The sequence below is a fragment of the Neolamprologus brichardi genome, chromosome 8 (assembly GCF_056152115.1).
Source record: "Neolamprologus brichardi isolate AB-2024 chromosome 8, ASM5615211v1, whole genome shotgun sequence".
Classification (NCBI taxonomy): domain Eukaryota; kingdom Metazoa; phylum Chordata; class Actinopteri; order Cichliformes; family Cichlidae; genus Neolamprologus; species Neolamprologus brichardi.
The window spans coordinates 24,093,366-24,119,011 of NC_142111.1; the positions used below are offsets into that span (position 1 = coordinate 24,093,366).

A 25,646-nucleotide genomic window follows, 5' to 3' on the forward strand; every position below is an offset into this window, starting at 1 on the left:
AAAGCGGACTGGTGTGGGTCCAGCTTCCGTCCCATTGGCAGGCCAGAGATGGCAGCCTTTGCTTCATCACCTCTAGTGGTAGAAAACAGACACTGCAGCTCTTCTGCTTCAGTAAAAATATTTAAGGTCTGATAATCCTGTGCTACTCCAGAGTTTGGTTACTAATTGTAACCCTCATGGTCAGAAGGGAGAGGTGGTTGGTGTGTTTGTTTTGTTAAAATGTGTGTAGGTGTTGCTTAAAATGAAGGAAACACTTCAATCAATCACACTTCTGTGAAATCAAACTGTCCACTTGGGAAGCAACACTGACAATCAATTTTACATGTTCTGCAAATGATACAGATAACTGGTGTAAATGATGGGCAATCCCCAGTAAAGGAGTGGTTCTGCAGGTGGTGACCACTTCTCAGTACTTGTGCTTTCTGGCTGATGTTTTGGTCACTTTTGAATGCTGGCAGTGATTTCCCTCTAGTGGTAGTATGAGACGGAGTCTACAACCCACACAAGTGGCTCAGATGGCACAGCTCATCCAGGATGGCACATCAATCTGGGGTGTGGTAAAAAGGTTTGCAGTGTCTGTCAGCGTAGTGTCCAGAGCATGGAGGCGCTACCAGGAAACAGGCCAGTGCATCAGGAGATGTGGAGGATGCTGTAGGAGGGCAATAACAAAGCAGTAGGACCACTACCTGCACCTTTTGTGCAAGGAGGAGCACTGCCAGAGCCAAAATAACCTGCATGTGTCTGCTCAAACAGTCAGAAACTCCATGAGGGCCCTACGTCCACAGGTGGGGGTTTTGCTTACAGCCCAACACGTAGCAGCATGTTTGGCATTTGCTAGAGGAAACTCTGATTAGCAACTTTGTCCATGGCGACCTATAAAGCGTCTTGAGGCGACTGTTGTTGTGATTTGGTGCTGGATAAAAAAAGTTTTAGTAATAAAAATAAATACAAAAATAAATGAACGTGAACATATTCGTCTATAGTGGAAAAGTATGTATTATTTAAGCTTTTTCAGCAAGACAATGAACCCAAACATGCAGCCAAGGACACTCTTGACTGGCTGCACAGAAAGAAAAAAAAATAAAGCTGTTAGAATGGCTCAGCCAATCACCTGACCTGGAAATCTGTGGAAAGAGCTCATAGAAAGGGCCCACAGAACCTTTAGGATTTGAAGACTGATTGTGTGGTGAATGGGTCATAATCACACCTGAGGAATGCATCCAACTAGTTTCTCCATACAGGAGATGTCTTGAAGCTGTCATCACATATAAAGGCTTTTGTACAAAGTATCAAATACATTTAAGTAAACATGTTAAATACTTTTTCACTGTGTCATTTCTCATTATTAAACACAAATTATAGGCATCTGTGGTTTGGTTTCTTTCTATGTGTGGACTGGATAGGTTGTTATCTACATATGGTGAGAATTTAATGTCAACAGAATCTTTAGAAATGTATTTATGCAGAAGAGAAAACGTCACCGTAGGTAAGTGGGATGTATGTTTTGCTTTTTGCATAAGGATTACCTCACCAAATTTAATGATCACATCATCAGCCAGGCAGATTTTCTAAAGACGTTTATTTCAGCCTCGGGTCTTTGCCTCCCAACCTGCTGTTAAAAGGTCAAATTAAGATTGCAGGAGGAGGAAAAAACAACCTCTGAAAGGAGTAACGTGAACATATATTGCAAGATGGAGCCAAACCTTAAATGAAATGACAGATTAGAAGCCATTAGAGTTCTCAAAATAAAACAGCAAACATCCACGAGTACATCAGAAAGGTTGCAACAACTGACAGCGGGCTTAGCAAATACCTTAGGCAGCAGAAACCAGAGAAACAGGAGGAGTCATCACGGCAGGACTGTATGTACCACCGGCAGATAAAGGAAGTTGCTAACATCCAGAAACCCAACAGGTGGCTGGACAAAGCTGGACTGAAACACAGCACAGAGAACGTGTTGAATCATGGCAGCACATGAACAAGCTCTGAGCACAAGCTCCACAGAGGCTGGAGGTCTCGAGGTCAAAATGGGTGGCCGAGAATGTACACGCTAAGATCCTGTGGGCCTTCCAGATACAGACGGACAAAATTGTGATGGCTAACCTGTTGTACATAGTAGTGGTGGACACGCAGAGTAAGACGGCCATAGTGATAGACGTAGCTACATCAGGAAGAAGCTGGAGAAGTACCAAGGACTCAGAGAAGAGCTGGAGAAGGTGTGGGGGGTGAAGGTAACACTGGTCCCTGTGGTAATCGCAGCACTAGGTGCAGTGACTCCCAAGCTAAGCGTGTGGCTCCAGCAGATCCCAGAACAACAAAGATCCTCAAACCCCAGGCGTCTGATAGACGACCCGAGCTTGAAGGATAGATCGCCCACAGGGGCGAGAGGGGGATTTCTTTTGTGTTCCTTACGTGGTGGAGGATGGCTTTGCCTCAACGCCAAAACAGAAAAATATGAACAGTCAGAGGTTAAAGTGGGATTTGGAGAGTGGGGGAGCAATAAGATCTGTTATAGTGATTCAGCATGGGTAAAATACGAATCCAAAATCATTTCTGTTGTGAGCTCCAGTAGATTTTCTTAATGGCCAAGCTATGATCAGCTGACCTGCTGCTTTTTGTAGATTTACACCACTGAATTCAACGATGTCAGCAGATGTTACACAGCTATCTTGGTTGAGTTTCATTTCCTCCACTAACAGTATACTGTATGTTCTCTTTATGCTAAACTGTATAAAGTTGGTATAGTGAATGAATTCAGTGAATGAATTGAAGCATCATCAGCTTTAATTTAAATTAAACTCTACTACACTTGATGAAAGCTAACACTGACAACACTTTACTGACAGTTGTCATGGTCTGGGTGTGTGGCTGTAAAATTCCATTGAAGGTCTGGCCCTCCCTGGTATCCACCCATGGGCAGGGCCTACAGCCCCCCTCACCTGAAGCTGATTGAGGCAATCAGGTTGGAGATTTAAGCTGCTTGCTGACACTGCTTCCTCGCCAGTTCGTCAACTACCCTATGTTGGTAACCAGGCCTCACACTTCATGTTCATGAATATCAAGTGTTTTACTAACTTTGTAATCTCGTGCTCTAGTTACTCCAGGAAAACTCCATCATACTGAACCACTCATCTTGGAAATCTGGTTAACCCGCTCTCGGAATCATCTCCTTGCCTCACCTGCCTGCCCTCCTGCCCTTACACCACCTCAGGACCTTCACCACTCAGGACAGCTGCCACACACCACCTAACCCACCTGGACCGCACCACCTCTCCCTCAACGCTTCCATCTCCCACCTGCACATACTTACCTAATCACCAGCAGCTGCCGTTGCTTTCTTGGACCTGTCCCCTTGCATGTCCCTCTCCCCTGGCCAAGACCCTCACGCCCCATATATCAAGCCCAAGTCAAGTACTAACGTGAACGTCATTTTGGTGTTAGTTAATAAACCTTTGTTAAACCCTTTACTCTGCCTCCGCCTTGGGTTTCCTACACGTGGGTTTGATTTTTGGTGCTCGGCCGTTTTGTGACAACAGTACTTTACTGTGAATTCACCACGTTAATGCAAGCATGTTATAGGGATGTTATAACCTTCCTAAAATTGGTAAATGATAAGGACTTAGAAATAATATTTAGTTATTGCAAGTCTGATTTTACAAATCAGAATTTATCTGTTGCATGATTAAAATCTGCAGTTTACGCACCACGGAAAATAAGCAGTAACTTTGTGGTTTGTAACCTCAGAAGAGAGATAAGATGTTCCATCTTACGTTCAGCACCGAACCATGGCTCGGTTTCTGAGTGTCTAAATGAGTCTTTTAAAAAAACTGGACAGTCTGGGCAATGAGCTACAAGAACATTTTCTAACAATTTAAGTCCAAAGACTCGTGCTGACAGATTTCTTTCTTTGTCACAGCAGCTTTTTCTTCATCACATAGAAAAACAGTTAAATATGTAACTTCTTTACACTGACAGAAAGGGGAGTTTCAGGTTAAAGCGGACTGTTTGGGTGAATGTCTGAGTTTGACACCCTTGATTTACTCGGAAGGAGTAAATAAGGAGTCAGCATCTAGCTACAGAAGAGGAGCATAAAGGGAGTAACTACATGACATGATGTTTTACAGCATTTCTATCAGCTCAACAACATCACACAAACTGCTTGTGTGCTAGCTAAAGGTCCACCTGCTTATTTCACAGAGAGAAAGGAAAGAAAGCTAACTTCACTAAGAGACGGAGAAAGATAAGAAAGACAGAACAGAACAGGAAGAATGGATGATAGATTTAAAGATAAGGACTGCTCAGTGGTGTTTGATAAACTGGATGTTAAAGCTGACATGTAAGTCCTCACACTTTTAAATCAGATACTGGGTCTGCACATGTGACATGTTTTTTCATATTGTGAAACATCAAACTGAAGTAGACTGTGTTTTAAAGGTTGCATGAAAATCCTCTGCAGTTTAGCAGGGTTCCTGCACCTGCTGAATCCCGTTTTAACCTCCCATACTCATTTTCCTGTTTAGAGGCAAAGTCACCCTCTACAATGAAGGCAACATTGTTCCTCTTTTTCTCTGCTCATGTTCAACTTAACCAATTCAAGCTAATTACTTTTAGCAGAATTAAAATTCATACTACTAATATTGTTTCATCATTACATTAATGTAGCACATGGTTCAGTTAGCTTGTACAAAAATAGCTGGTGCCTCGAGGCATTGGTTGTTGTGATTTGGCACTATATAAATAATTGAATAGAATAAAAATGTCCTCCAAGGGGTTACTTTTTCCTTTCTTACTGGGAGTACATTTTAAAGTCTGTCCTTTTTCACTTTTACTTCCGTAAAGAAGTTGAATCAGTACTTCAGCTTTTACTGGAGTACTTTGTAACACTAGTATCTGTACTTCTACTTAAGTACAGAATGCCTGTACTTTTGCCACCTCTGGTCATCTCAAGAACTTTAATGGCTTGTAATCTGTCTCTTCATTTAAGATTTGGCTCATCTTGTAAGAAATGTTCCTTCCAAAGGTTGTTTTTTCCTCCCCCTGCAGTCTTAATTTGACCTTTTAATAGGCAGGCAAACACTCGAGGCTGAAATTAGCTTCTTTGTCTGATGATGTGATAACTAAATTTGGTGAGGTCATCCGTACACAAAAAGCAAAACAAGCCCACACACTTCCTGTGACCTTTTCGCCCCGTATCATCTTACCCCACCCTCTCCACCCAGCTCCTTCTCGTCATCAAAAGTTGTTATGACGACCTGAGTAAACAGAAGAGCAGAGCAGAGACACAGCTGTGATGGTGGGATTGGTCTATCTGTGCCTGTCCTACTTTACTTTGAACTTGGAAGGTCAGAGATGCCAGGCCACCTCTAGTGGTGATAGCAGGGCGATATGACCAAAAATATTTATCAGTATGCTAACATAGCTGTGTCGCTAGCGGTCACGTAGCACATCATTATAAAACAGCTAGCCAAACTTCAGTAACCCTACAAAAATCACTGTTTTAGTTTTCTGTCTTCATTTATGTTGGAAGTGATAACAGAGCTGTACGTTTTAATTTGTTTCCAAAACCCCGCAGTCAGGACATGCTATATTGTATTTAGATAGAAGCTAGCGAGCTAACTTATATAGCTCGCTAGCAGAACGCTGATCATTTTATTAAAGATGAAAGACTTTAGACAGTTTTTCAACTCTCGGTAATGCCATAGTGATCGTTTGATATCTGGACCTGCAGCGGAGTTTAGGCCCAGACACGGCTAGTGACGTCAGACTTAACGACCGGATTATGTTGAAGCACAGTACGTATCACTCTGCGAGGCGCCTGCCAACGATAGCCGTAATGCTCCGACAATCCATCAAGCGGTGCGGCTTCGTAGCTTAGCAAAGTCGCACTAAAACATTTTAAAAGATTTTCGAGCGCCGTGTACATAAAATCGTTTCGAGGTCAGTAAACACAACCAGAATTCATACATAAGGCACACGGGGTTATAAGGGGCACTGTCGATTTTCAGAAAAATCTAAGGATTGATTTTAAGTGTGCCGTATTTTCCAAACAACACGGTAATAACGACGGCCCGCTAGCATGCTCTACCAAAAATAGTGCTTTGTTGTGTATCTGACGGACGAAAGCTAAACCAGTCCCACACCACTGAAGTTGCAGCATTTTTACAAACCAATTCTGGTTCATCCGTTTCATTCAACGATCCACTTTCGCTCTTCTCGTTCGTCCAGTTTCTTGGACGAGTGTAAAAACGTTTCTCCCACTGATAATGCTACATCAAGATGAACACAACTTTTTGGGGTAAAGGACTCATTAAAATATGCGAATGACAACAGCTAACTTATCCTTAACCAATTTTATAAGATAAGTAAAATTATTTTCATTTATAACATTGCACATAACTATGATAACTCGGTACATAGCTAAATTGTCAGTATAGCTCATAGAGCATGTTTAGCACCCTCATTACTCACCATATTGGTAATGGGCAATTAACATTGCTACACTCATGCTTTTTTGAGGTATAGTAAATAGATTTCAATAGATAAGCAACAGCAGTCTATTGCAAAAGTATCATGGCTCAAAGTCCTGATCATTTCTGTAGGTAAGTTCTGCTATTTTTGCTACTGTTAGCTGCAATTAGCTTCTGTTAGCTGTTTGCTATTGTTACACCTTTAAGAAATATGTAGGATGGGTGTTGTATCCTAAAACATGATAAGAAGGCTGATTAAGTTTTTTCACTAACTCATCTAAACAAATAATTTTTTAGAGGGTATAGCAGATTTGGAAGTTTATCCTAAAACAACAACTATAATCTCCACATTTCAACTTTTATCTCTTAATAGAATTTAGACTTTATTCTTAAACCAACAATAATTAATTTTTTTCATAATATGAACTTTAAGCGCATCTTTCCTACCACAAGAGCATGAGATGGGCACAGTGAGCCTGATATTGGACAGCTAAGGGGAGCCCAAGTTATCCTGATTCAGTTTGTATGTCAGAAGATACCTGCATAGAGGACTGGTCCTCTCAACAAATTCATGATAGATTTAAAGAGTGTTTTTGTCATTATGAAGAAATATATATATATATATATATATATATATATATATATATATATATATATATATATATACAGTGGGGCAAAAAAGTATTTAGTCAGCCACCGATTGTGCAAGTTCCCCCACTTAAAATGATGACAGAGGTCAGTAATTTGCACCAGAGGTACACTTCAACTGTGAGAGACAGAATGTGAAAAAAAAATCCATGAATTCACATGGTAGGATTTGTAAAGAATTTATTCGTAAATCAGGGTGGAAAATAAGTATTTGGTCACCTCAAACAAGGAAAATCCCTGGCTCTCACAGACCTGTAACGTCTTCTGTAAGAAGCTTTTCTGTCCCCCACTCGTTACCTGTATGAATGGCACCTGTTTGACCTCATCATCTGTATAAAAGACACCTGTCCACAGCCTCAACCAGTCAGACTCCAAACTCCGCCATGGCCAAGACCAAAGAGCTTTCGAAGGACACCAGGAAAAGAATTGTAGACCTGCACCAGACTGGGAAGAGTGAATCTACAATAGGCAAGCAGCTTGGTGTGAAAAAATCAACTGTGGGAGCAATCATCAGAAAATGGAAGACATACAAGACCACTGATAATCTCCCTCGATCTGGGGCTCCACGCAAGATCTCATCCCGTGGGGTCAAAATGATCATGAGAACGGTGAGCAAAGATCCCAGAACCACACAGGGGGACCTGGTGAATGACCTGCAGAGAGCTGGGACCAAAGTAACAAAGGTCACCATCAGTAACACACTACAACGGCAGGGAATCAAATCCCGCAGTGCCAGACGTGTTCCGCTGCTGAAGCCAGTGCATGTCCAGGCCCGTCTGAAGTTTGCCAGAGAGCACATGGATGATGCAGCAGAGGATTGGGAGAATGTCATGTGGTCAGATGAAACCAAAGTAGAACTTTTTGGTATAAACTCAACTCGTCGTGTTTGGAGGAAGAAGAATACTGAGTTGCATCCCAAGAACACCATACCTACTGTGAAGCATGGGGGTGGAAACATCATGCTATGGGGCTGTTTTTCTGCCAAGGGGACAGGACGACTGATCCGTGTTAAGGACAGAATGAATGGGGCCAAGTATCGTGAGATTTTGAGCCAAAACCTCCTTCCATCAGTGAGAACTTTGACGATGAAACGAGGCTGGGTCTTCCAACATGACAATGATCCAAAACACACCGCCCGGGCAACAAAGGAGTGGCTCCGTAAGAAGCATTTGAAAGTCCTGGAGTGGCCTAGCCAGTCTCCAGACCTCAACCCCATAGAAAATCTGTGGCGGGAGTTGAAAGTCCGTGTTGCTCGGCGACAGCCCCAAAACATCACTGCTCTTGAGAAGATCTGCATGGAGGAATGGGCCAAAATACCAGCTACTGTGTGTGCAAACCTGGTAAAGACCTATAGTAAACGTTTGACCTCTGTTATTGCCAACAAAGGTTATGTTACAAAGTATTGAGTTGTATTTTTGTTATTGACCAAATACTTATTTTCCACCCTGATTTACGAATAAATTCTTTACAAATCCTACCATGTGAATTCATGGATTTTTTTTTTCACATTCTGTCTCTCACAGTTGAAGTGTACCTCTGGTGCAAATTACTGACCTCTGTCATCATTTTAAGTGGGGGAACTTGCACAATCGGTGGCTGACTAAATACTTTTTTGCCCCACTGTATATATTTTATACATATATTTTAGACATTCCTTACAGTGCAAACTCTTGTCTTTAGAGTCTAAGGAGCTTGGAAAGAAAAGCGTCTGGACTTCTTTACGTTGCTTGAAGACGTTTCACCTCTCATCCCAGAAGCTTCTTCAGTTCTGAGGTCAAATGGTGTCTTTAGACTTTTCGTATTCCCCCTCTGCCTCCCTGGGCCTAAGAAGCAACAGGCACTGCACCCAAAGCACCGAGGGCGGCACAGACGGATACCTTAGGTATTCTGCGTCACTGGGGCTTCTGTGCATGGGGACACTCACATGCAAAACACATAGGATAAAGGCTGCAGTTAGTTTGTGCCTGTCACATCCCCTAATTTTGGAAACAAATTGGCTGGGGTTTAATAACCTTTTGGGGCAGTATCTGGGGATGCGATCACAACTTTTAGTAGCGTGTAGTGTCTGGGCTCAGGGTGACGCGGGGGGAGGAGATAGGGCCTCACTACAAGGGCCCGCCACCCCGTGAGAGATTTTCCACTGGAGCAGTCTCGGGATGACACCCAACTCTCAGCCTTTGACCAAGTGATAGAAATTGATGGTTGGACCTACATGCACATTGTATTACTGAATGATCCTAACAGAAAAAAAAACAACCCAGTTACCAATGGCTTTATAAAAAACTGTTATATTTTATTTCACATTTGATAGTAACACACTCTGTTATTGGTTAATCGTTTGATATAATAAGAAAGTTTAATGTAAATAAATACGTTAACTCAGATGACAACGTAGCTGACACTGTGTTTATAAGTATTAGGTCAACCAGAACTGTTCATATTGGCAGCCACACATCAAGTCTTTATACAAACAATATTAAAATATAAAAAAATAAATAAAAATAAAATGAAAGAAACAGTTGAATTAATATGAAATTATTGAATTATATGAAATATTATGGCTTAGTCAGCCACAGTGTTTTTCTTTAAACTACTTGGGAACACTTTTGCTGGCAGTCAGTTATGTCACTGAAAGGCAAGGTTCTGTTGCCATAGTCTCCTGAGTTTATTTTGAAAGCTCACTTACAGAACTCGCTTAAACAGCTTAGAAAAGACAAGCGCACACACATTTGAAGAAATATTCACTACATTTTCCTGTTTGAAACATTTTTAAATTAAGATGAACAAGGAAATGAGAAAAAATACAAGTCCAGCAGATAAGAAAGATCCAGGAGATCAAAGTAAGTAAACAAATACATCAAATCTGTGTAAAATCCCCCAAATAACAGAATCTACATTTCTAAAAATGTTGAGACTCTGTGTAAAAATGAATCATTTGAATCCTGTGTTTGAGTGAAAATAGCAGAAATACAACATTTAATCAAAGAAAGGTTACTGGGGCACTTTGTCTTTGGTAAAATAATGGGACAAGTTTATTGTTGGACTCAGCAGTAAAAACAGACCAACAAGTGTCATGAAGATCTAAGACTTAGTAGACCTAGTATGGACTGGTGTTGCTCTGTTTGTATCAAAAGGATAAACTGTTATTAGAATTTAACAAATACGCCATCAAAATCCTTCCAGTCCTGATGTCGAGCACTCTTTTTCACTACTGTGTTGTTGTTGTTGTTGTTGTTGACAGACTCTAAGAACAGGATGGCTAAAAGAAAGGCCAGTCCTGAAAGGAAGACCCCTGTAAAAAGGAGGAGGGTCACTGAGCAGGCTGCTCCTTCCACCAGCTCAGACACTCATGAGGTCAAAGGAGTGAAGCGTAAGGTCCAGCAAGATGCAGCGGGCACAACCAGTCCAGCAAAGAAGCCTAAACTTGCTGAGCCTACGAGCGGTGACAAGGAGCAAGCGTCTTCCTCCTTGGACGCTGGTAAAGGTAGACTAATTAGCTGAGTGAGGGGTAGATTAAGGAGATGAAGGAGATATTTGTGTCTATGATCTAATGAGCTGATGTGCTTTTGGTGTTTTCCACATCTGCAGACTGCAGTCAAAGCACAAATGGGTGCATGAAAGATGGCAGAAGGAAGTCTGCAGGAGACAGCAAAGAGCCACCCAAGAGAAAGAAAAGGGACAAAACCAAACACAGCGCCCAAAATTCAGCAGCTGACCAGAGACGTAAGTAGCAAGCAGCTTGGCTTTTATACTCAGGTGAAGAGCAAAATGAACATTTCGGCTACAGCAGAGAGTCATTTGTGTCACAGCTGTAGTAAAACAACATGTGTGTTTTTCTTTTCAGGTGAATTCCAGGCCAGATACGTGGAGGAGCACCATCTTGGAGGAGGCGGCTGTGGAGCAGTGTTTGCTGGCTACCGGATAACAGATCGTTGCCCAGTAAGTGTTCAGATGGTGGGAGTAAGACAGGCAGTAACGCAGATAACGGATAATATCGTAAGCTGAGACGTGTGCTGTTTCACACCTTTAGTGATGTCATACGGAGGAAAGGCTCACCTGTGCTCTGTGTCTTTTAGGTAGCCATCAAACACATCCCAAAGGACAGAATCCCCATCAAAGTGACGGTAAGTGTGCAACACTTGAACTGTTTTTACATTCCTGGACTGAGTGCAGCGTTCACCTGTGGAACGCCTCTTCCTCATCATCCACTTTGTTGGAATATATCAGGGTGAAAACGGGAAGCGGGTCTCGGTGGAAGTGGCCATTATGCTGAAGCTTGCAGCTGAAGGGGATGGACCAGTGGGAGCGTCAGCACCCGTGTCTCTGCTGGACTGGTTTGACCTCGGTACAGAGCTGATCCTGGTGCTGGAGAGACCTCTCCCCGCTGTGGACCTGCATGATTACATAACCGAAAATGGAGGATGTTTACCAGAGGAAAAGGCCAAGGTAAGTTGACTGGAAGAGCCTTAGACTGTACAGCATTCAATCAAAGCACAGAGTATCAGAGAAGCATCAACCCATTGACTCATTACTGTCTTTTTCATCTTTTCCAGGTCATTCTGAAGCAGCTGGTTGATGCAGCAAAGGACCTGGAGGATAAACACATCTTTCACCGGGACATCAAGAGTGAGAACATTCTGATTGAGACCGGCTCAGATGTGCCTCGTGTTCGTATCATCGACTTTGGACTGAGCTGCTTTGCTAAGAAGCGATCGGTGTACCGCCTCTTCTATGGTAACGTATTCAGCTCCTGCTCTTCACACATGTAGCAATTTGTGCCTTTTGTTTTACAAGAAATTGTCATTGTGTCTGTTTATTAGGTACACCTATTCACACCCCTCCCGAATGTTACGGACGCAAAAAATACAGGGCTGGACCCACCACGGTGTGGCAAATGGGAGTGGTGCTGTATGAAGCGCTTCATGTGGGGGACTTTAATACCATGACGTTCCTCCAAAAGGAACTGAAATTCAACAAGGATCTGTCGCCACGTAAGAAAACGTCACGCTTCAACATTCACTGATGGCTTGGATCACTGGAACTATCATCTTCATCTTTTTTCTCCTTTCTTTCTCTCCAGACTGCCGGAACTTCTTGGACGCATGTTTAACCAACGTCCCGGAGAAGCGCCCAACACTGGGGGACCTCCAGCTTCACCACTGGCTCAGATAAACCCGTCTCTCTCACACACAGACACACACTTCATATCTTATCATATAAGTGTGATACATTAACTAACTTTCTTTTTTTGTCTTTTTTACAGGAAAAGATTGTTTTTAGTTTTTTTGGCCTATTCTAAATTTTGCTATCCTGGAGTTCCTGTAACCCCCCCAGCCATCCCAGGAAAGGGGACCTCTCTTTGAATGGGCTTTCCCGAGGTTTCTTCCCATCCATCTGGCCCCCCGGGGAGTTTTTCCTCGTCTTCATAGAGAGCTTGGGCTGGGTCAGGAGCATCATCAAAATTGGCCTAATTTGATTAGTTAAATGTAATAAAATACTTTAATGTAATCAAATAAAATATAGTAAAAGTCTGAACATTTAATTTCCATCAAAATAAAACTTGTTTAATTCAACTTTGGTGAGAATACTCTTTTATTACCATTTCAAGGATTGTTTTTTACCCAAAAAAGAAGAAAACTGAAAATTAATCAGGCCTGCATTTACCAGTAAGTACAAACTCTCCACAAGTACCACTTAACTCAGTCTTCCCACGGCAGTTTCTGTTTATGACCGTGCTCTTGTTTAAGTTGACTCCTGTGCTACTACCACACGCCAAATCCGGTCGTTGGTACTTGCTGGCTTGTGTAGCCACTAGGTAACAAAAACTGGACACTGCGCCTAGCATCCTGGAGAACTTCTGTGTTTTGTTGCTTCGGAGTTTGTACGTGCTATGGAGTTTTTATGTGTTTTGGAATTTTTACGTGTTTTGGGGTTTGTACGTGCTATAGAGTTTTGACGTGTTTTGGAGTTGTACGTGCTATAGAGTTTTTACGTGTTTTGGAATTTTAACGTGTTTTGGGGTTTGTACGTGCTATGGCGTTTTTTACGTGTTTTGGGGTTTGTACGTGCTATAGAGTTTTTACGTGTTTTGGAATTTTTACGTGTTTTGGGGTTTGTACGCGCTATGGCGTTTTTACGTGTTTTGGAATTTTTACGTGTTTTGGGGTTTGTACATGCTATAGAGTTTTTATGTGTTTTGGAGTTGTACGTGCTATAGAGTTTTTACGTGTTTTGGAATTTTTACGTGTTTTGGGGTTTGTACATGCTATGGCGTTTTTATGTGTTTTGGGGTTTGTACGTGCTATAGAGTTTTTACGTGTTTTGGAATTTTTACGTGTTTTGGGGTTTGTACGTGCTATGGCGTTTTTACGTGTTTTGGAATTTTTACGTGTTTTGGGGTTTGTACGCGCTATGGCGTTTTTACGTGTTTTGGAATTTTTACGTGTTTTGGGGTTTGTACATGCTATAGAGTTTTTATGTGTTTTGGAGTTGTACGTGCTATAGAGTTTTTACGTGTTTTGGAATTTTTACGTGTTTTGGGGTTTGTACGTGCTATGGCGTTTTTATGTGTTTTGGGGTTTGTACGTGCTATAGAGTTTTTACGTGTTTTGGAATTTTTACGTGTTTTGGGGTTTGTACGTGCTATGGCGTTTTTACGTGTTTTGGAATTTTTACGTGTTTTGGGGTTTGTACGTGCTATAGAGTTTTTACGTGTTTTGGGGTTTGTACGTGCTATAGAGTTTTTACGTGTTTTGGAATTTTTACGTGTTTTGGGGTTTGTACGTGCTATGGCGTTTTTGCGTGTTTTGGAATTTTTACGTGTTTTGGGGTTTGTACGTGCTTTGTCTCTAGCAGGCACCATAAATATACTTTTATTTATTCACTCCACATAAAATATAATAAATAAATCATATAATACAAAAACCAACTATTTACATTTCAACTTTTAACTATTTAAATTTTCAGCTTTTTCCTTTTAACCCTTAGATGCACACGTGGGGTCAAAAATTACCGCATGGGTTGTTTTTCTTCAAAATCTTTAAAATGAAAAGTTGTAATATATTCATATTCCAGGTACTCCTCATAAAATATGTTTGTAACATGAAGACATTTCTATTTTTATTTATTTTTTCATTAATTTAAAAAAAAAAAAAGTGCAGTTTTTGTATCACTACCCCACTCTTCGACAAGTGGGGTCAAAAATTACCCCAAGCAGTTCCTATGGAATCTTCTATGAAACTTTCATTGTTAGCGACAAATAAAGAGGGTCTCGTACATTTACGAGCATTTAATTTCCTGGCTTTAATGGTTTAAAAGTTTAATAGGTCTTTGAACTTGATAATAAAATTGAGTCCATTATTAGCAAAAAGAATGAAAAAAGAGCAAAAAAAATGCTTAATAAATAATAATTGTTTTAAACTTAAGCTTTGTAATTGTAGCAGATTTCAGTATGTCTGTAATTTTTTATTTAGCCCCACATTAGTAAAAGCCATAAATGGGAGTTAGATTACTAGTATTTTACACAGCATTCAACTATATAGTAACATGTTCTGCATTTTCCTACTTCACCATCTGATCTGAACAGCTGCACTCTCTTAATAAATTAATAACCAAGCATTTCTCAGTAACCAATAACTAGATGGAACAGCACAGTATCTAAGAGAGAGATCAGACAGTGTTTGAACTAAAGAAGCTGTGTGTTTCTTTTGGGGGCTTTTTGCACACTGATCCACCAACGTTTTCCTATAGTACAATGCATATCTGGTAACATTACCGTAAACGTGACCAGTAGGTTCAGGTTCAGATCAGAAAACCGTTTCAGCTGCAGGCATCTACTGCAGTAATTTAAGCAATCACCTCATACGCCTCATGTTTTACACCCATATGAGTTGAGCTTGCTACACTGCACATGAATATTACGTGACATGGCATGACTAGCTCATGTTCAAACATTTAAGATACTGTTCAGCCATTTTGTTTACTGGGTAGTGCATAATGGCCGAGTTACCTGAGTGGGAATCCAGTAAAGCAAAAAAAGAAAAAAAAATTTAAGATAAGATACCTTTATTAGTCCCACAAGGGGAAATTTCATGTTAATTAATTACAAATGCCTTATAGGAAAACCTAAGAAAAGGTTACAGAAGTACAGAAAAAAAACTGCCGTGTACGTTATAGTATGTAAATTCAAAAACTGTAGAGAATGGCGGAATGAAAAGAGAATAAGAAAAAATGGACTTTATTAAGTAGAATATAGGCAGTAAGAGTTTTGTAATTAACTTTTAATTATGTTTGCCAAAGACAATGACAGTAAATTAACCCAGTTTTACCTGCTAGCTAAAGATGTTATGCTTCTCCCCCTTAGGGGACTAGCAAAAGCGCTATACAAATACAGCCATTTACCATTTATACCGTTTAGGACAACTACAGAAAGTTACTAAAATAATCATTGATGAAAACTTATCAAACTTTCAGTATTTAGCTTTGTCATAGTTTTCGATTCTTTGGTATCCTTTTGTCCTCCACGTTCTCAAACACCAGGGAGAGAAAAGGCCGCAACTGACAAAAGACCGCGAAGACTAGACGCTAGGCGGTGCAATCTGCTCCTCCCTCTTTTTAAACGAGCCAATAGGAGCTGCTCACATTAAAAAAAACTTTTTTAAAAAGTAATTTTACACCTGATACAAACATTTTAAAAGTCAAACAATACACAAGTTTAAAAGAAAAAAACTATTTTTAAGAGTTTTTTAAGCATAGGGATGGTTAATATGTTTAGAAAATTAATATATAATATTTGTAAAATAATTGTCACCCAAATCAACATCATAATAAAATATAATTAATAAAATATATAATAACGATGATAAGAAGAAGAAGAATAACAACAGAAACAGTTTACCTAAAAGCTCTTCTAACATTAGACTGCTTTTGAAAAGTTTCAATAGTGTCAATACACCATAAGGACAAGGGAGTTACACAGTTGAAGTGAGACTGCTTGAAAGACCCCATTCCCTCTCCTTTCCACTAGTTGAAAGAAAATATAAATTATTTCTGGTTACATAATTTGAGGGCACAAGTTTGAAGAGTAACATTTTAACAGATCGGTAATATACTTAAGGAGCTTTACTGGATCTGATTAACCAAAACTTCCAACTTCCATGTACTGTCTTTTCTCTAATACAGTAGAGTGTATCTGATTTACTAAAAATCCTCAACTGCATGTTTGCTCAAGTAAATAGTCTTAATTGTTTGAACAACCAGTAATCCTTAATTTGCAAATGCTAAATCTGGATTTTGTCTATGTAATTCACTTTTATCTTAGGTTTTTTATTTGTATTTTTTGCTTTCTTTTTTTCTACTCTTGTGTCTGTTTTAATCACTTATTATTGCTGCTGTGACAAGTGAATTTACCTAAGAAGAATCATGAAGTCCTTATTTTATCTTATCTGAGCCTCACCATGCAGCCTACCATGCAGATTACTGAAAGTTCAAATTAAGTACTTAAAATGAAATCTAAAATTAAAAAGTAACTAGTTTCAAACCAGTTATTTGGAATAGTGTGCGGAGTGTTTTGAGTAACATTGAATGTTCAAAAACACCAAAGTTCCTATAGTCTCACTTGACAGCTGGGTTGTAGTGTCTGATAACACATAACATCTTGATGTCTTAACGTGGACTTTGAGTACATTCGCTAGCCAAGGCTAAATACTGAGAGGGTCAAAAATGAAGGGTAAAGAACATCTGACTGTACGTAAGGATAGCAAAAGTGATAGACTGAGGTTGTGCCAAATATGTTAAAGTTAGGGTGATTTGTTAGAGAATGGTACCCCATGGGTGCCGTCTGCAGGTTATAAAAGAGAGTTATGTTCATACTTTCTTTTGAGATTCTTTTTACAATTTGACTTTCATAACTCCCTGGGTTGTGTGCAATCTGTGATGGGCTTGTTTGGAATAAATCCCCCTTTATTCAAATAACACTTTCTCAGGCTCTTCATAGAAGAAGAATCCTCACATAAGCATGTGCTACCATTTTGAACCAATGTACACATTTACCATCACTGACCCAACTAGGACCTACATTGGATGCCCACCCATATGGCTTTAATGTGAGAAACCCAAGTGGGTCCCATATATACTAAACAATCTTGAGCCCATGTAAAATATATGCCCATATTAACTTAAATGCCCAAATAGACATTTTTCAGGGTCTGACTTGCATTTGCCCATGTGCAACCCATATAGTTTGACCAGGGGGACCCCACCTGTGTCATCAGTGCTAAACCATATATTGATTACCTCACTTTGCCCCACCTGGGGCACACAACAACAGCCTATCCTTAAATGACTGTGTTTGCCCATGTCTATCCCAGGTGGAAAACCCAAGTGGGTCCTACATGTGTTTCCCATTTTGGACCAAGTGAAGTGTTTCCCATGTTTGACCCAGCTAGGACCTACTAAAAGTGCCCACTTGGGATTGCCCATATGGGTTTAATGTGAAAAACCCAAGTAGGCCCCATACAAAAAGCCCAGTTTGAGCCCATGCCCACATGGTACCCATCCAGCCCGAGCAAAAACCAGGTGGGGCCCATATATACATGTTGGCTGGGAATATACAGGCAGCAAGTATGGGTGACATGGGCCCCAAGTTTGAGGTGTTATGCCTTAAACTGGACTAATCAACATAAGGATGGAAGCCACTGTGGAACTTTTTCAGTAAGTTGAGTTTTGTACGTGTTTTGTAAGTTAATCAGTAAATTAACACCAATAGCTAGTTAACCCTAGCATTTCGCACAACAACTGGGTGTTGGGTAACTATGATGTTTTGATTTTAGAAAATAGTCCGTACACATGAATTAATGTACTTTTAATATAAAAATGGAAGGTGATACAACCTCAAAAGCGTGGTTGCCTCTAGATTTAAAAAGAGAAATAAGGTCTAGTAGTTTCACTATATAAAGAAGAAATGCAAAATTTAAAAATAACTGGTATAGCTGGATATATCGACGACTTATTCAATTATATGAAATATTATGGCTTCGTGTGCCACGGTGTTTCTCTTTAAACTACATGGGAACACATTTACTGGCAGTCAGTGATGAGTTTATTTTGAAAGCTCACTTACAGATCTCCCTTAAACAGCTTAGAAAAGACAAGCACACACACATTTGAAGAAATATTCACTACATTTTCCTGTTTAAAACATTTTTAAATTAAGATGAACAAGGAAACGAGAAAAAATACAAGTCCAACAGATAAGAAAGATCCAGGAGATCAAAGTAAGTAAACAAATACATCAAATCTGTGTAAAATCCCCCAAATAACAGAATCTACATTTCTAAAAATGTTGACACTCTGTGTAAAAATGAATCATTTGAATCCTGTGTTTGAGTGAAAATAGCAGAAATACAACATGTCTAATCAAAGAAAGGTTACTGGGGCACTTTGTCTTTGGTAAAATAATGGGACAAGTTTATTGTTGGACTCAGCAGTTAAAACAGACCAACAAGTGTCATGAAGATCTAAGACTTAGTAGACCTAGTATGGACTGGTGTTGCTCTGTTTGTTATCAAAAGGATAAACTTGTTATTAGAATTTAACCAATCCTCATTAAAATGCCATCAAATTCCTTCCAGTCCTGATGTCGAGCACTCTTTTTCACTACTGTGTTGTTGTTGTTGTTTACGTAAGTAGCAAGTAGCTTGGCTTTTATACTCAGGTGAAGAGCAAAATGAACATTTAGGCTACAGCAGAGAGTCATTTGTGTCACAGCTGTAGTAAAACAACATGTGTGTTTGTCTTTTCAGGTGAATTCCAGGCCAGATACGTGGAGGAGCACCATCTTGGAGGAGGCGGCTGTGGAGCAGTGTTTGCTGGCTACCGGATAACAGATCGTTGCCCAGTAAGTGTTCAGATGGTGGGAGTAAGACAGGCAGTAACGCAGATAACGGATAATATCGTAAGCTGAGACGTGTGCTGTTTCACACCTTTAGTGATGTCATACGGAGGAAATGCTCACCAATGCTCTGTGTCTTTTAGGTAGCCATCAAACACATCCCAAAGGACAGAATCCCCATCAAAGTGACGGTAAGTGTGCAACACTTGAACTGTTTTTACATTCCTGGACTGAGTGCAGCGTTCACCTGTGGAACGCCTCTTCCTCATCATCCACTTTGTTGGAATCAGGGTGAAAACGGGAAGCGGGTCTCGGTGGAAGTGGCCATTATGCTGAAGCTTGCAGCTGAAGCGGATGGACCAGTGGGAGCGTCAGCACCCGTGTCTCTGCTGGACTGGTTTGACCTCTGCACAGAGCTGATCGTGGTGCTGGAGAGACCTCTCCCCGCTGTGGACCTCCATGATTATATAACAGAAAATGGAGGATGTTTAGTTTACGCTGGGGGACCTCCAGCTTCACCCCTGGCTCAGATAAACGCGTCTCTCTCACACACAGACACACACTTCATATCTTGTCATATAAGTGTGATACATTAACTAACTTTCTTTTTTTGTCGTTTTTACAGGAAAAGATTGTTTTTAGTTTTTTTGGCCTATTCTAAATTTTGCTATCCTGGAGTTCCTGTAACCCCCCCAGCCATCCCAGGAAAGGGGATCTCTCTTTGAATGGGCTTTCCCGAGGTTTCTTCCCATCCATCTGGCCCCCCGGGGAGTTTTTCCTCGTCTTCATAGAGAGCTTGGGCTGGGTCAGGAGCTCCATCAAAATTGGCCTAATTTGATTAGTTAAATGTAATAAAATACTTTAATGTAATCAAATAAAATTTAGTAAAAGTCTGAACATTTAATTTCCATCAAAATAAAACTTGTTTAATTCAACTTTGGTGAGAATATTCTTTTATTACCATTTCAAGGATTGTTTTTTCACCCAAAAAAGAAGAAAACTGAAAATTAATCAGGTTAAAGTATAACTTTAACTATAATTTTCCAACACAAATAACTCCACAGATGTTATTCCCTCTGGGGTCAGAGTTCGGCGCCTAATAAAAGAGTAGCTTATTAGCACTGATATGTGTAAAAAAAAAAAAAAGAAAGAAAGAAAGAAAAAAAAAGGTCTCATTAACTGGTTTGCAGCACTGCATACTTTGTTGAAAGTACACTTGACCGCCAGGGGGTGGCATCAAGATGGCGGCTTTAACGGTCGTGTGTTCTTTCAGGAGCACCGAAAGAGCGCACAATTTGCTAAGTAAGTTTATTCTCCTTCCAGTTGAATATGCCCACAAGATTATTAAACATACAAAGCTGCAATTTATACCATCAAACTGTAATGCTAAGACGTCTTCACATGCTAAAGTCAGTGGTCATGGCTATGCTAGCATCGAAGCTGCTAATGTGGGCCTAAACAAACAAGAAAGCGGAGCAGACTCAGCGCCGCCAACTCCGTCCAAACAACCGCCAGAGGAGAAAAGAACAAAACTGTTATAGCTGGATATATCGACGACTTATTCAATTATATGAAATATGGCTTCGTGTGCCCCAGTGTTTCTCTTTAAACTACATGGGAACACGTTTACTGGCAGTCATTGATGAGTTTATTTTGAAAGCTCACTTACAGAACTCCCTTAAACAGCTTAGAAAAGGCAAGCACACACATTTGAAGAAATATTCACTACATTTTCCTGTTTTAAAACATTTTTAAATTAAGATGAACAAGGAAACGAGAAAAAATACAAGTCCAGCAGTTAAGAAAGATCCAGGAGATCAAAGTAAGTAAACAAATACATCAAATCTGTGTAAAATCCCCCAAATAACAGAATCTACATTTCTAAAAATGTTGACACTCTGTGTAAAAATGAATCATTTGAATCCTGTGTTTGAGTGAAAATAGCAGAAATACAACATTTAATCAAAGAAAGGTTACTGGGGCACTTTGTCTTTGGTAAAATAATGGGACAAGTTTATTGTTGGACTCAGCAGTAAAAACAGACCAACAAGTGTCATGAAGATCTAAGACTTAGTAGACCTAGTATGGACTGGTGTTGCTCTGTTTGTTATCAAAAGGATAAACTTGTTATTAGAATTTAACCAATCCTCATTAAAATGCCATCAAATTCCTTCCAGTCCTGATGTCGAGCACTCTTTTTCACTACTGTGTTGTTGTTGTTGTTTACGTAAGTAGCAAGTAGCTTGGCTTTTATACTCAGGTGAAGAGCAAAATGAACATTTCGGCTACAGCAGAGAGTCATTTGTGTCACAGCTGTAGTAAAACAACATGTGTGTTTGTCTTTTCAGCTGAATTCCAGGCCAGATACGTGGAGGAGCACCATCTTGGAGGAGGCGGCTGTGGAGCAGTGTTTGCTGGCTACCGGATAACAGATCATTGCCCAGTAAGTGTTCAGATGGTGGGAGTAAGACAGGCAGTAACGCAGATAACGGATAATATCGTAAGCTGAGACGTGTGCTGTTTCACACCTTTAGTGATGTCATACGGAGGAAAGGCTCACCAATGCTCTGTGTCTTTTAGGTAGCCAGCAAACACATCCCAAAGGACAGAATCCCCATCAAAGTGACGGTAAGTGTGCAACACTTGAACTGTTTTTACATTCCTGGACTGAGTGCAGCGTTCACCTGTGGAACATCTCTTCCTCATCATCCACTTTGTTGGAATATATCAGGGTGAAAACGGGAAGCGGGTCTCGGTGGAAGTGGCCATTATGCTGAAGCTTGCAGCTGAAGCGGATGGACCAGTGGGAGCGTCAGCACCCGTGTCTCTGTTGGACTGGTTTTGTCATGGTCCGGGTGCGTGCCAGGGTGTCTCCCTCCGAGTTGGCATCTGCACCCCTGGGAGGGGCCTCAGTGTTCTGCTGATTGCTCACACCTGTGGGTAATTAAGCCGGGGACTCATAAGGCCAGCGCACGCAACCTCTCTTTGCCAGATACTCAGCTAACTCTAGTTAGTGCAGGCCACCACTGTGATTTCGCACACGCTTTGTAAACTACCTTGTCTCATTGTGTGTTTCTCTCACAGCCACGCACCAAGTTGCCAGACACAAATCTCCGCCGAAGAGCTCCAATCCGGACGCTGGACCACCTGACAGTCTCACGGGCTGTTTACCCGACTAACTTTCCTGCCTCCCTGCCTCAACGCCAGGAATTTCGCACCACTCACCCGGACCACCCACCCCTCCACGCCACTACAGACCACCCGCGGCAAGTACGCAGTGCTAAGGAAAATTCAGAACGAACAGCTTGCCCATATTCCTCCTGAACCATACCTGAACGTCTGTACTCTATTTACAGTGACTCTGACCCTAACCCCGCACCCAGTTTGACTCTCCCTCCAGCCCAATCCCTGGAACTGCTGTTTCCACTGACCAACACCAGATTGCTTACTTAGCCCAGGCTGCTTAAAACCCCTTTGGTTTAGTTGTGGCATTTTGCACTTGTTAAACACACATTCCAGTTTCCTGTTTATGAAAACTTACTGAGAAAATGAACGTTGTCTCTAAAACTACTTACGTGCTGTGCGGCGTCCAGCATTTGAGTCCTTTCTCTTTTGAGGCGGCCTCGGCCGTGACAGGTTTGACCTCAGCACAGAGCTGATCCTGGTGCTGGAGAGACCTCTCCCCGCTGTGGACCTCCATGATTACATAACAGAAAATGGAGGATGTTTACCAGAGGAAAAGGCCAAGGTAAGTTGACTGGAAGAGCCTTAGACTGTACAGCATTCAATCAAAGCACAGAGTATCAGAGAAGCATCAACCCATTGACTCATTACTGTCTTTTTCATCTTTTCCAGGTCATTCTGAAGCAGCTGGTTGATGCAGCAAAGGACCTGGAGGATAAACACATCTTTCACCGGGACATCAAGAGTGAGAACATTCTGATTGAGACCGGCTCAGATGTGCCTCGTGTTCGTATCATCGACTTTGGACTGAGCTGCTTTGCTAAGAAGCGATCGGTGTACCGCCTCTTCTACGGTAACATATTCAGCTCCTGCTCTTCACACATGTAGCAATTTGTGCCTTTTTGTTTTACAAGAAATTGTCATTGTGTCTGTTTATTAGGTACACCTATTCACACCCCTCCCGAATGTTACGGACGCAAAAAATACAGGGCTGGACCCACCACGGTGTGGCAAATGGGAGTGGTGCTGTATGAAGCGCTTCATGTGGGGGACTTTAATACCATGACGTTCCTCCAAAAGGAACTGAAATTCAACAAGGATTTGTCGCCACGTAAGAAAATGTCACGCTTCAACATTCACTGATGGCTTGGATCACTGGAACTATCATCTTCATCTTTTTTCTCCTTTCTTTCTCTCCAGACTGCCGGAACTTCTTGGACGCATGTTTAACCAACGTCCCGGAGAAGCGCCCAACGCTGGGGGACCTCCAGCTTCACCCCTGGCTCAGATAAATCCGTCTCTCACACACAGACACACACTTCATATATTGTCGATCAAATGGACCAATACGGTAATACCATGATGATCCATTTGGCAAAATAAATCCATTGGGTATCCTTGTTGGTCTTCAGACAACAATTCTGACGGCTAAAGAACCAAATGGGACAGGCAAAAAAAAAAAAAAGGACACACACTTCATATCTTATCATATAAGTGTGATACATTAACTAACTTTCTTTTTTTGTCTTTTTTACAGAAAAAGATTGTTTTTAGTTTTTTTGGCCTATTCTAAATTTTGCTATCCGGGAGTTCCTGTAACCTCCCCAGCCATCCCAGGAAAGGGGACCTCTCTTTGAATGGGCTTTCCCGAGGTTTCTTCCCATCCATCTGGCCCCCCGGGGAGTTTTTCCTCGTCTTCATAGACAGCTTGGGCTGGGTCAGGAGCTCCATCAAAATTGGCCTAATTTGATTAGTTAAATGTAATAAAATACTTTAATGTAATCAAATAAAATTTAGTAAAAGTCTGAACATTTAACTTGAACTTCCATCAAAATAAAACTTGTTAAATTCAACTTTGGTGAGAATACTCTTTTATTACCATGTCAAGGATTGTTTTTTACCCAAAAAAGAAGAAAACTTAAAATTAATCAGGTTAAAGTATAACTACTGGCCTGCATTTACCAGTAAATACAAACTCTCCACAAGTACCACTTGACTCAGATTTCCCACGGCACCTGTGCAGAGTTTCTGTTTATGACCGTGCTCTTGTTTAAGTTGACTCCTCTCACTAATAAATCTTGTAAATAGTTCAAGCGATTTGCAGATGAATTAAGGTACTTTAATATAAAAATGGAAGGTGATACAACCTCAAAAGTGTGGTTGCCTCTGGATTTAAAAAGAGAAATAAGGTCTAGTAGTTTTTTTTTTTAAAAAACAACAAACTGTTACAGCTATATATGTCGACTTATGCTAAGTTAACCTGGCCTAAGAGCCTCACAGAGCTCTGTCTTCTCCAGTTTTGCCCCAGAAAGTGGTAAAAAATTATTTTAATAGATCCTGATTACATAAAAACAGGTTTTATGGTTCGCCCTCATTGGCACTGATTTATTATTTCCATCAGTGAATGAGAAATGAAGACGCTGAAACAGCCTCAATGAGGCTTTTCACTTCTATGTATAGCTGATTCGACCCACCAACAGCAGCGAGGACTGGAGTGACAGTAACCCACTGACGTGCGAGGAAACTTTCTGCACAGCCTCACAATTGGTCGACCTCTGATTCCATTCACGTGTTGCCAGGGAGAGCGACCCTCCACCCAAATCACACACACAGCGCACTCCCTCCTATGGTATTTTACTAATTCACACAGGAATGCACCGTCCAGTTGTCAAGAGACAGAAGAAACTGAGCTTTTTTTACAAGTGTCACTTCAAATATGTTATGCAATCATTCTTTAACTCTATACACAAACAGATATCAGTGTGTGTGTATATGTAACGACATCATATCAACAATAGGGTTCAATTTATCAACAATTTGATTTTGTCTGTCACCAAATAACAAGAGGAGCCTCAATTTGATCCTTACGTTTATACAAAGTATGATTTCTTTTTCACCTTTTCAGCAAATTGACTCCAAGGTTGTGTATACAGGTGGGAGGAGAGTTCGTATGCATAACTGTACAAAACAATAATTACACAATTCTTCACAGCATCTTAATATGTGCATTATTTACACGACATCTCTATTTAATTATTAAATCATCATCAGTACCTTTATTATGAAACTGCTGATTAAGCTGCATGGTTTTCTTCACCACAATACACAAAAGATTTTAATTTTATTGTATTTGTACAGCTCCAATTCACCACAACAGACACCTCGGAGTACTTTATAGTGCAAGGTAACGACCCTGAGATATATGAGTGAAATGTCCAACAAACAGACGATCCCCTGCGAGCACGACTTGGTAATGGTGGAGAGGAAGAACTCTCATTTAACAGGAAGAGACTTTCAGCAGAATCAGGCGAGGGGAGGGGCAGGTTTCTATGTGGTCTCAGGTCTCAGTGCATCATGGGAAACCCACAGCAGCATATCAATGAGGTCGCCTGAAATCACCCGATCCACCCCTTAATGAAAGCAGTCATAGGCCCCACATATGGGTGGGCTGAAATTTG

At 40.8% G+C, this 25,646-nt stretch overlaps 3 protein-coding genes across 3 annotated transcripts; all 3 read left to right on the forward strand.

The window, feature by feature from the left end:
* Window positions 1-10,360: 10,360 nt before the first annotated feature.
* On the forward strand, window positions 10,361-11,353 carry LOC148101803 (uncharacterized). Its single transcript, XM_087844925.1, has 4 exons — window positions 10,361-10,599; window positions 10,704-10,838; window positions 10,960-11,054; window positions 11,192-11,353. Exons 1-4 carry the CDS (start codon window positions 10,371-10,373, stop codon window positions 11,345-11,347), a joined length of 615 nt encoding a protein of 204 aa, XP_087701051.1. The 5' UTR covers window positions 10,361-10,370; the 3' UTR covers window positions 11,348-11,353.
* Window positions 11,303-12,683, forward strand: LOC148101804 (serine/threonine-protein kinase pim-2-like). The gene is made up of 4 exons (XM_087844927.1): window positions 11,303-11,561; window positions 11,669-11,849; window positions 11,936-12,106; window positions 12,196-12,683. Exons 1-4 carry the CDS (start codon window positions 11,382-11,384, stop codon window positions 12,285-12,287), a joined length of 624 nt encoding a protein of 207 aa, XP_087701053.1. The 5' UTR covers window positions 11,303-11,381; the 3' UTR covers window positions 12,288-12,683.
* A 5,644-nt stretch (window positions 12,684-18,327) lies between these two features.
* Window positions 18,328-23,611, forward strand: LOC102775729 (serine/threonine-protein kinase pim-1-like). The gene is made up of 8 exons (XM_087844926.1): window positions 18,328-18,388; window positions 21,354-21,448; window positions 21,586-21,633; window positions 21,737-21,843; window positions 22,642-22,753; window positions 22,861-23,041; window positions 23,129-23,299; window positions 23,389-23,611. The coding sequence occupies exons 1-8, from the start codon at window positions 18,328-18,330 to the stop codon at window positions 23,478-23,480; spliced, it is 867 nt and encodes a 288-aa protein (XP_087701052.1). The 3' UTR covers window positions 23,481-23,611.
* Window positions 23,612-25,646: the final 2,035 nt, after the last annotated feature.

Bases quoted from the DNA above. Each gene is read 5' to 3' on its own strand.
- LOC148101803 (XM_087844925.1), top strand. From the start codon at position 10,371: ATGGCTAAAAGAAAGGCCAGTCCTGAAAGGAAGACCCCTGTAAAAAGG. The intron at 10,839-10,959 runs GTAAGTAGCAAG...TTTTCTTTTCAG, and splicing joins TTCAGCAGCTGACCAGAGAC to GTGAATTCCAGGCCAGATAC. The intron at 11,055-11,191 runs GTAAGTGTTCAG...TGTGTCTTTTAG, and splicing joins GGATAACAGATCGTTGCCCA to GTAGCCATCAAACACATCCC.
- LOC148101804 (XM_087844927.1), top strand. From the start codon at position 11,382: ATGCTGAAGCTTGCAGCTGAAGGGGATGGACCAGTGGGAGCGTCAGCA. The intron at 11,562-11,668 runs GTAAGTTGACTG...CATCTTTTCCAG, and splicing joins TACCAGAGGAAAAGGCCAAG to GTCATTCTGAAGCAGCTGGT. The intron at 12,107-12,195 runs GTAAGAAAACGT...CTTTCTCTCCAG, and splicing joins CAACAAGGATCTGTCGCCAC to ACTGCCGGAACTTCTTGGAC.
- LOC102775729 (XM_087844926.1), top strand. From the start codon at position 18,328: ATGAACAAGGAAACGAGAAAAAATACAAGTCCAACAGATAAGAAAGAT. The intron at 21,449-21,585 runs GTAAGTGTTCAG...TGTGTCTTTTAG, and splicing joins GGATAACAGATCATTGCCCA to GTAGCCAGCAAACACATCCC. The intron at 23,300-23,388 runs GTAAGAAAATGT...CTTTCTCTCCAG, and splicing joins CAACAAGGATTTGTCGCCAC to ACTGCCGGAACTTCTTGGAC.